Source organism: Arachis ipaensis, chromosome B10 (assembly GCF_000816755.2).
Source record: "Arachis ipaensis cultivar K30076 chromosome B10, Araip1.1, whole genome shotgun sequence".
Lineage (NCBI taxonomy): Eukaryota > Viridiplantae > Streptophyta > Magnoliopsida > Fabales > Fabaceae > Arachis > Arachis ipaensis.
This window is the reverse complement of record NC_029794.2, coordinates 15,636,034-15,646,505: the sequence shown is the minus strand read 5'-3', so window position 1 is coordinate 15,646,505 and position 10,472 is coordinate 15,636,034. Positions and strand designations below refer to the sequence as shown.

The following is a 10,472-nucleotide window of genomic DNA, read 5'->3' as shown; positions in this document are numbered from 1 at the left end:
GAGTAAATTAGTAATCTATCGGTTAAATCAGTAACCCAATAACCTAGTTCTATGATCGAATTGATTACCGATTTAGTTCTAATAACTATGTCTACAATTAAAAATTATAACAAAAAATTGTGATTAAATTAAACATGCCCCCCACCAACTGTTTTATTTATGTTAGGGGTATTTAATTTGGTATCATAAATTAAATTAAATGTTTGGTATCATAAATCTTCCATGCTAAATTTGGGATCATTATAATAATCCAATTTGAGGATTTTCAGAATATACATTTATTTCCGTGACATGATCCATGAGTGGTCTGAATGAAAGATTAACAAAGTGATGGGATCTATATGGAGAGAATGGGGAAATGATTGTGACAATCATAAATTTTATTCTGTCCAAAAAAAAAAAGAAAATACATAAATTTGTAACACACTAAATGATCTGACGAGAACACATGCATGAGCATGAGCGTGAACAGGGGAATCGAAATCTGATGACTGCTAAATTTTAAAGGTTTGTGAAATTTATTACAATAAAATCATATATAACTATAATATTAAGATTTTGGCAAAATTAGTGAAATTAATAATCACTCTTAAAACCTATTGAGAACCAAAATTACACACAGGAAATTACAATTAAACTGAGGACTCAATTAGTAATTACTTACAATTTTACCATGTTATAAAAAGAAACATACAATTAAGTGATAGTGCAAAACTATATTCCTAAATTAAAAGTGCATTAAGAAATGAATTATTCACTAAAAAAAATTAAAAGAAAAATTAATAGATGATGTAGTTACTATTACACATGGGAGGACCGTACTATCCGTGAATGTGGTGACATGGATAAGAATTCACGTTCACCCCATGTGGCCAGTGTTCCTTCCTCTGTGGGACCTACTTGTTCACTGCTTTAAATCTTAGCCCTTCATTTGTTTGACTTTGACCTCATCTTAATCTCAGATTAGGTTCAACAAATTGGGCCAAGAATTCAAAAGGTTCACTCTTTTTTTAGCCTAGTCGATCGATTCCTTCCAATTGGGTGATATTAGCCATCAAAGTTCAACCATTACGGGTATATAAATCCATGCATGGCCCAAAAGAAATTCAAATACTATATATATTAGTTAGTTCATTATTACGTTTAAGGAAGTGTCGAAAATTCAAATTTTGCTTTGTATATGCAGTTTAAATTTTGCTTTGTATATATAGCAATTAATTAGTCAATAATAAATTTTTAAATAAAATTTAAATCCATTTAAAATTAAATAACTGACTTGATTTTAGGTATGTCGATTAGAAAATACCGTAAAAAATAATAACTTAGAAAATGTTTTAGTCTCTTAATTAGAGATCTTGAATTTAAGTTTGAATATAAAACCTTCACTAACATTCCGTGAGATTTGGACTAATTAATTGAATTCTTGATGATAGGACCTATCTCTAAACCCCTCTCTTCATCCCTTTCAATTCGAAAATGCAACTCATTGTGATGGTCACGTTACGCATATTTTTTTGAGGAAAAACCAACTTAATGTATTATGGTATCGTGTATATGTGTGGTTGTAGTTTTATCCTCCAATATAATTTAATTAGATGAATTCAAGGGTGGAAAATTGATAAGGCTACTTATTATGACTACTTATATAAGTTATAAGCATCATGCATGTTATGAAGAATATTTTACATAAAATTAGCTTGTTTCACGCTTTTAGAAACAAGAAAGAAATACTCTACTAGGTTACTTTTGTTGAAAGGGAATGCCAATGTCGAAGTCGAACAAGCTTCTTCATTTAATTAAGGAAGGAATGTCAAACACTAAGTTCATTGTTAAATGCAAGCAAGGTATTGAATCATAAAGTGTGCAATAATTATTTCATTGTTGACTTCCGTATGCATTAGCTTCGTGGCTCCAAGGTGCAATAATACTTTCTGCATTTTTTTAAAAATAAAAATAAAAATAGAATTAGAATATATATATATATGGTAAAAGAGAGTAATATAGGGCCTTCTAATATCATGTTGTCTAATCATTTTTAAAAAAAATTTCTAAACGAATTATAAATTCAATTGTATTTAATATGTTAAAAGTATAAAAGCACTCAACTTTCCGTGTAAAACAAAACAAAATAAGAGGACTTTTTAATTTATAAGGATATATCATTTTTCTAGTGAAACTATTGTGCAAACAATAAAGCATGTGAGTTTGATGTATAGACATTTATGTGTTGGTTGATGGTTGGATAAACTACCCTATGATTGATATTGGTTTTGGTGATAAAATACTTATTATTCCACGTCTAAGTCTATCATCTAATAAATAATAGAAATTTTATTAAATTATTATTCACATAAAATTATATTCATGTCAAAATAATAGCTAAAATATATATAAATGTATATTATATTAATTAAACAGTCTAATCAAATTATATTTTTAGATGAAGATATTTTTTTTTGCAAATAATAATCAATTTATTGACCAACTTAAAGAAATTGCAATAAATGGGCTCACAAGTTTTGCTAGAAAAGCAAATAGGGTTGTTACACAAGGCATGCAAAAACGTAAGTGGCGGGTCTTTGCTTTTCAAGAAATTATGTGCTATAATCAACTTAGGTTGGTCGAGTGGTCAGCTCACTCATCTGCTTAAGCAAGTGTCGGGAGTTCGAATCCCACCTTGTGCATACAGCAACTCATTGGCTAGCGACAAACCCTTAAATAAATTAGTCCTTAACCTGTCGAGTTGGAAAATACCGTTTGGATAAAAAAAAAATCATGTGCTATGGAGGAGTTAGAGTGATGAAAGAGCATTTTGGTTGTGTTTGAAAGTTCATGGAGAAAGAGAAAAAGAGGAAAAAAGAATCGTTTCTCTGTTCTATTTAATTTAATGTAGTAGTATAAAATAAGATTAAACAAAATCATAATAAATACTAAATATTTTTATTTTAGTTAAACCATGCATAGAAGACTGAGACAACTAGTAATTGGCCAACTAGATATAAGTTGTCAACAATGACAATTCTAAAAATTAGTCATATTTTCTTTTTCAATATTCTCTTGTTTTATTTCTACTATTTAATTTTTTTGAAATATTAAAAAAATCAATTCTAAAAAAATAGAAAAATTTATTTGTATTACTCGATTCAATTGATGATTATTAATTGGGCCGTATACACAACCGTACAGAAGAACATGCACTATCTACTTTAATTTGATGATATTTCGTCAAAATAAGCATGTGAAGTGGTTTCATACTTTCATCAATTATTATTATTATTAGATACTATGGTTTATGGATTATCCATTATAATTATTATATATATGTAGGCAAAAAATAATAATAACTAATATAACTAATTCTATCTCTCAACACTCTCATGATTCATGAACAAAGCATGTGGGCAGCTAGAGAGCAATGAGCATTCCTATTATATATGCTGCCATATCCTTTTATATATTATATTCTATTTTATGTAGTGGTGGAACTGTTTACTATACAATCCATGAGCAATATAATCATTTATGTCTTGAATCCTTTCCCATTGATGAATGATTGAGAGTCAATATGAATATTAGTTGGACCCTCCCATATTTTGAATATATATATTTTTTCTTCTTTTTGCTTGGAATATATATAATAACTCTCTCGCTTTATTAATTTTAAGGGATAAATACTGTTTTTATTTCTAAAATCTAGGGTTAAAATAAAAATGGTTCTTAATCTGATTTTTAATTCGAAATGGTTTTCAATGATTCATTTGATATTAAAATCGTCCTTTTGAATTTTTACAAACAAAAATACCTGTATTTGTTATTGACAATTACAAAAATAAATATAACTTATAAATACATAATGAAATAAAAAAAGGTAAATTTATTACAATACTTCAATTAAGGAGAAGACACTATCATTGTCAATCACTGGAAGAAGAATTGAACTAAGCTTGCATCACATGATTTTTCAAAACTCAACCTCTTCTCGAACTCGATCTTTTGCGCATAGGAGGGAGTTGCTTTGCTACCATGGTGAGATGCCGATGTTGCAAATTTCTGGGACAAAAGAGAATCCCGGTCGCTAATGTTGCTTTGCTTTATCATTAATCTTAGTTTTTATGGAGAAACATAAGGTGCTCCAAAATGACTCAAGAGAGAATTAATTTTTTTTTTCAACTAATTGACTTAAGTTTTTCTTTTGTTTTTTTTTTTTTTGTTAGATATTTTTTTGTTTTGACTAAGGTAATAGTTGTGTTGAAGATGTGTTGGGATTGGGCTAAGATATTGGTAAGGTTGAGTTCTTGGATTGTGATGCTCCTTGGATTGAAGTGTTGGGCTTAGTTGTTTTCTAGGACCTGCCTCTGGACCTTTTGATTATTGTGTTTGTCTTATTAAAGTGTAGTTGTGATGATGAAGTGGCTGAGATAATTTTTCTCTTCATGTCTATCTTAAAAGTAGACTATGAAGCTGAACCTTTTTTTTCCTCCCTTAAAAGTTTGTTGTGAGCTGTTGCTTGTTGTCTCCTTTTTTTTATCTTAGAATTCTTTGATGTTTGGACCTAACAAAACAAACAAATGCCAAGTAGGTTTAGGATAACACAAACATAAAAGAATTTGTAAGAAAATAAAATCCGTAGCATACATCATGTATAAAATTAAGGCATCTCTCCTTCTTGTACCCAATTGCCCCACATCTTGAGCATCTTTGTATTTGCCCTCTCCTTAACAAGTGACTGTGGTTGTTGTCTTTTTTCTTTTTTTTTTTTTAATTTTAAGGAGCTATTCTTCTCTTTTTTATTGGTCATTAGCTAGATCTTCTATATAGTGATGGCATAACATCGCCATACTCAATCTTCTCTCAAAGATCAAGACTATATAAAAGTTGTATCATTTACTCATAGCACTTCAAGTAAATTTCTTTCTTGTAGTAACTATCCAAAAATATTTTAAGTTCCTTCAAGTTAATGCAACTAATAGCATGTGCACAAGCAATTTCACTTATTTGTCACTTTCTATTTGAACATTCATAAACACTTAAATCCACAACCAACTTCTCAATATTATTAACAACCTCATATTGTTAAGTTACAGATCAAGAGAGCTGCCACTCTCCAGCTAATCTAGACCTTCTCTCTAACTTCATTTTAATCCCAGGTAAAATAGTCCTTAAATAGTTCTAAATCAGTTCTCTATTTTGTATCCACCTAGTCATTAACTTAACCCTAATTTTTTTTAACATTGTAATTATAGATTTCTCTCTAGCATCTACAGTTACAGAATTAAAACTCTCAAACATACTGTTAACAAGTGTATGTACTTTAAAATGAAAAATAAACCTAAATCTAGATTAATATCTAGATACAATGGTATTTAAGTATCTAAATACTTCCTGATTCACAGATCTAAGCTCTACCATGTACTTCTCATAGTCTTACGAGTGAGTAGTCTTAGCACATTTTCATATCATTTGCTTCAGAAATAAAATTGAATATTTTTTTAAATTATTGTATAAATACCTCGTACAAAACCTGTTGTTCATTTCTAGTATCATATCCTAAAATGTTGGCAATAATCGCTAAAACAAAGGAAATTTTACATTTCAGTTACTAATTATCTAGTTAATCATAAATTAGATGAACAATTTAAATCGACAAATAAGTTTAATAAAATACTTACTTTCTATTGGACAGACATGAATATTGATCTTCCCATATTCTCAATCTCAATATCATTAGTAAGATGACTCAAAAATTATATCCATGAGTTCTTGGTCTCGACTTTAACAACAACGTATGCAATCGGAAACATCTGATCATTAGGGTCCCATCCTATTACAGTCAGTAGCTACCTGAGGTGTTTTTAGAAAACATCCATTCAAATCAATGAATAACTTACAGTGCTAAAAGCTTTTCTTGTATACATTCAAGTATACATATATCCTTCAGGAAACACATCCTCCTCCTCAACCTTTTTGCATAACCAAAAACTCTACATGATCTCTTGATTAAACTATTTTACACTTGGCAAGTGCATCTGCATTACCTTAAAACAACTTCATATTTTTCTTAGGATTTTTATCCATAGGATCCTTGTACCACAATGCTAAGATATTCTCTTCAATATAACCAAATTGCTTTAACTCTTCATACGCTTTAAAAAAGGACCACCGATTACAGTCAATATCTTCTATAATTGTTGTTTCTCGTCCTACATATTGTAATGACCCCTATATCATAACCAAACCAACCATCATGATAGAGCTCTAATTTAAAATATCCCATCCTTTCCTCCAACACCGTATCAGTCAAGATCACAATATATTACTAAACTGAAAAAGAAAACCAAAAACTCATACAAAAACAATCTTTTTTTCACAGACATATTAAACTCTAGTGTCATTACAAATCCATTTAGTCTCCATTTAATCATTAACAAAAAAATCAACCAAAACACTCACATTCGAAACTAACTATTGGAGGAGAGAAATCATAGTCAATGGAAGGAGGAAACCATATTTAAGACAACTTTGCAATTATTAGCAAACTAACTATACACATGACCCTTTTTTGAGAGAACTCATAATCACCTACTTTCTTCTTTTTAAGAATAACTTCTGTTATTTTCAATTCTGGATTAGGATATGAAACAATGTTATATTGGTTTCTGAAATGTTGTGATTAATTGATGAATTATGAGGGACAAATGAAGTGTTTTACACAAAACTCAAATAGAAAAAAATAAAAAAGAGTATTTTTGTTATTTAAAAAATTATTATCTTCAAAATGACAATTTTAATATCAAATTATGAGAACCATTTGGAATTAAAAATAAGGTTAGGGACACTTTTAATTTTAACCATTTGAGACTAAAACAATACTTATATCTTAATTTAACATTAATTTTTCATAATAAAATTCACTCCAATTTTCTATTCTTGCATATATGGCTGGCTCAAGAAGTTTTAATAACCATATCTATTTACACCATTGTCCCTAAAAGTCCGTTTAGTACGAGAGAAAAGGTTATTGACTCTTATCGAAACTCCTTAATACCATGCATGGTGAAAGCAGTGATTTGTAAATAAACTAGTTAAAACTAATTTTTTTTATATGCTAAAAACACAAATAAACCAGTTTAAATTAATTTTAAATTTTAAATTAATTTTCTTAATTGATTTAAACAAATACATCATATTATAAACCAGTTTACTATATAAAAAATATTTTGGTAATAGTTTTTAATTCATTTAAAATGATTTAGTAGAATTTCAATTCAATTTTTTAAAAAATTGAACAATGAACAGCCTAATTTTTTCTAGGTTTTAATCCCCGGCCCCGGGATTGATATAAAGTTTGATACCAATACAAAGTTGGGGCTTATTCACATGCTCATCAAGCATGAGAATATTTATCAATGACATATCAAATAAGGGTTCTTAACAATAAAAACATAATAATGAAAGGTAACTAAAGCAAAGAAAAATGTTATACACAATTCTCAGCACTTTCAGAAACACTAGATGAAAGAGAAACAAATAAAAGAATTCTAAGTATTTTTGGCACCATTTGAGTTGGAGTATTTTCTAACTATGTATTGTTTGTCACATGCTTCAAAATATATGTAGGCTTATTTTCTAAATTACATTNATATGTGCTTTTTCTAATGCTTTATGAACATATAATTTTTTTTTTATTTGTGTAAAAAAAGAAACTCATTCCCCTTATATGTCTATTTGAGTTTTTATCTTAAACCATCTCTTAAAAGTTAGTTAAATATACCGAAAGATTAAGTAATTAGGTCATGTTTTGGTTGTGCTAGACTGATGTAATTTCGTGATGACTGGAATAGAAGATAACATTTGGAAAAGAATTAAAGGGTGCAGAGAATAGTAGAATACATAGGTACAATTTTTTTTCGTTTTTGGTCGTAATGCAGGAACAATTTTAACCCAAAAGCCTATTTTGGGCTTCAAAATCTTATTGAAGGCATAGTTTTTGGAATGGTTTGGGCTCTATTTATCCCAATTGCACTAAATGAAAAAAATGTTGAAAAGAAAAATTTATAACCAGCCCAAAAAAGAAATTTACAAATCTATTTCTAAAAATGGAGACAAATGCATGAAAATGGACTGTTGGGTCCAAAGAGAGAATAATTAAATGGAGCTCAAATCCGCGACGGATTAGTCATTGACCTGCCGAGTTGGGGGATACCATGGGCAACTAAAAAAAAACGAACATGTTACCTTGCTGGATGCTTGTGTGAGCGTGGCTCCTCTTAGAAGTTCCGTTGTCTACTTATTCAACTAATGATATGTTTCATGCACATTGGCTCACCTATCTTACGGGGAGTTAGGTTAGAGATGCTTGTTCCTTTGGATACATGGAAACTAATACATATGCTGAGATTAGGTCTGTTGAAGACATTTCTATTATGCACTCTCAAAGTTTCATAGAGATCTGTATAAATAAGCCAGGCAGTTAAGACAAAACTAATGACAAAATAGAACAAGCTGTAATATGAGAGGCCTCAGAGGAGATATGGAGGATAGTTGTAGAATGTTTGCAACAAAGTAGAAAACTTTCTTCCTATGCCACATAATAGGTCATTATCATTACAAACACTACAAAAAAGATATTGAATACCGTCGAAATTTTTGTCGGCGTCGCAAGTTATCAGCAGATTTATCGATAAAATTACCGACAGATCTGGCAATTAATTCATCAGGTCCAAACATTACTAGCAGTTTCTATATTCCGACAGTAATTTCGCCAGTAAAATTTGGAAGGAAACAACAAAAAGTGACGCGTCTTTTTACCGGTGATTTACTGTCGGATATATCCGACGGTAAACTTGTTTAATGAAACATTGCATTTTGGTCACACGCAACTCTTTACCAGCAGATTTATTCAACAGTAAATTCGTCGGTAAACATGCCCTAGATAACGATATCTATCTCTCTCAAGCTAAGTATGCTTCTGATATTCTTGCTTGAGCCGGAATCACAGATAATCGCACTGTGTCTACTCCTATTGAGTCTAATGTCCGATTTATGGATGACACTGTTTTGGATAATCCTACTCTTTATCGACAGCTCGTTGAAGGTTTCGTCTACTTGACTGTCACACGACCAGACATTGCCTATCCAATTCATGTTCTTAGCGAGTTCTTGTTAGCTCGTACTAATCACTGTGCGGCAGTTTTTCGCATTCTTCGCTACATCAAAAGCACTCTGTTTCATGGCCTTTATTTTTTTATCCATTCATCTTTAACCCTTCAAGTGTACTTTGATGCTGATTGGGTTGGTGATCCCACTAATCGTCATTCTACTACTAGTTATTGTTTGTTTCTTAGTGACTCTCTCATTTCCTGGCGAGCCAAGAAACAAAAGTTCACTGCTCGATTATGCACCAAATCTGAATATCATGCTCTCGCTGACACTACTGCTGAGATTGTCTCGATTCGCTAGCTTCTCGAAGATTTGGGTGCTCCTCAATCGTCCTCCACTAATTTTTATTGTGACAATCGCAGTGCTATTCAGATTGCCCTTAATGATATTTTTCACGAACGCACCAAACACATTGAAATTGATTGTCACTTTATCCAACAACATCTCCTTATTGATGTTGTTCATCTCATAGCTGTTGGGACTCTGGATGAGACTGCTGATATTTTCACAAAGGCTCATCACCCTACTCGTTTTCGGGCTCTAGTATCCAAACTCAAGATGGTATCTTTAGGTCCCACTTGAGTATGAAGAAGGATGTTAGAGTATAACTAGGATCAATTAAGATCAGTTAGCATCAATTATATTTACTTATTAGCATATCTGTATAGGTATTATAAGATATTATGCTTTTATTATTTTGATTTCTCTAACACCTATATATATCCTTGTATATTGTATCATTGCAACACACTCAATAATATACAATCACTTTCTTCAGATTATTTTCTTTGTTTCCAACAATTTTATTTTATTTATTTTTTATTATAAGCTGTTCTTGAACTGTATGGGATGATTGATGCAGATACGAAGGCAATATTGTTCTGCTTGTGCAAGATAATTCAGTTCGTATGTATAAATAACCGTGACCGTCAAGCTTGCATCTAATTGTCTTGCTAATTTTGTTGCAATGTCTCTGTATTATATTATTCTTGTTTTTTTCTTGTTGTTGTAGTTACTTACTTACTGTGCCTGCTACAGGTTGTTAGAGAGAGACAAGAAGTTCGATCTTTTGAGATAGGCCCTCAGACTCTTCTTCACCGGAGATAAAATTGATTTGCTGAATGCGTGAAAATGGTTAGAAGAGCCAACTATGTCATCCTCCTTAGCTACAAAAAAAAAGTTATCTGGAGAACTTAGCTACAACTGCATTTCAAATTATAGAAGAAGTTTGCTTTTGTTATTAATGATTCCTTAAGAATGTGTTTGCTTAATGGATGGAAGAAAATAAGACATAAATACAAATATATAAATAG

General features: G+C 30.5%; 1 protein-coding gene across 1 annotated transcript; it reads left to right on the top strand.

Annotated features, from left to right (window-relative positions):
• Positions 9,043–9,459, top strand: LOC107620229 (uncharacterized mitochondrial protein AtMg00810-like). The gene has a single exon (XM_016322423.1). The coding sequence runs from the start codon at positions 9,043–9,045 to the stop codon at positions 9,457–9,459; it is 417 nt and encodes a 138-aa protein (XP_016177909.1).

Coding starts and splice junctions, on each gene's coding strand:
- LOC107620229 (XM_016322423.1), top strand. CDS start 9,043: ATGGATGACACTGTTTTGGATAATCCTACTCTTTATCGACAGCTCGTT.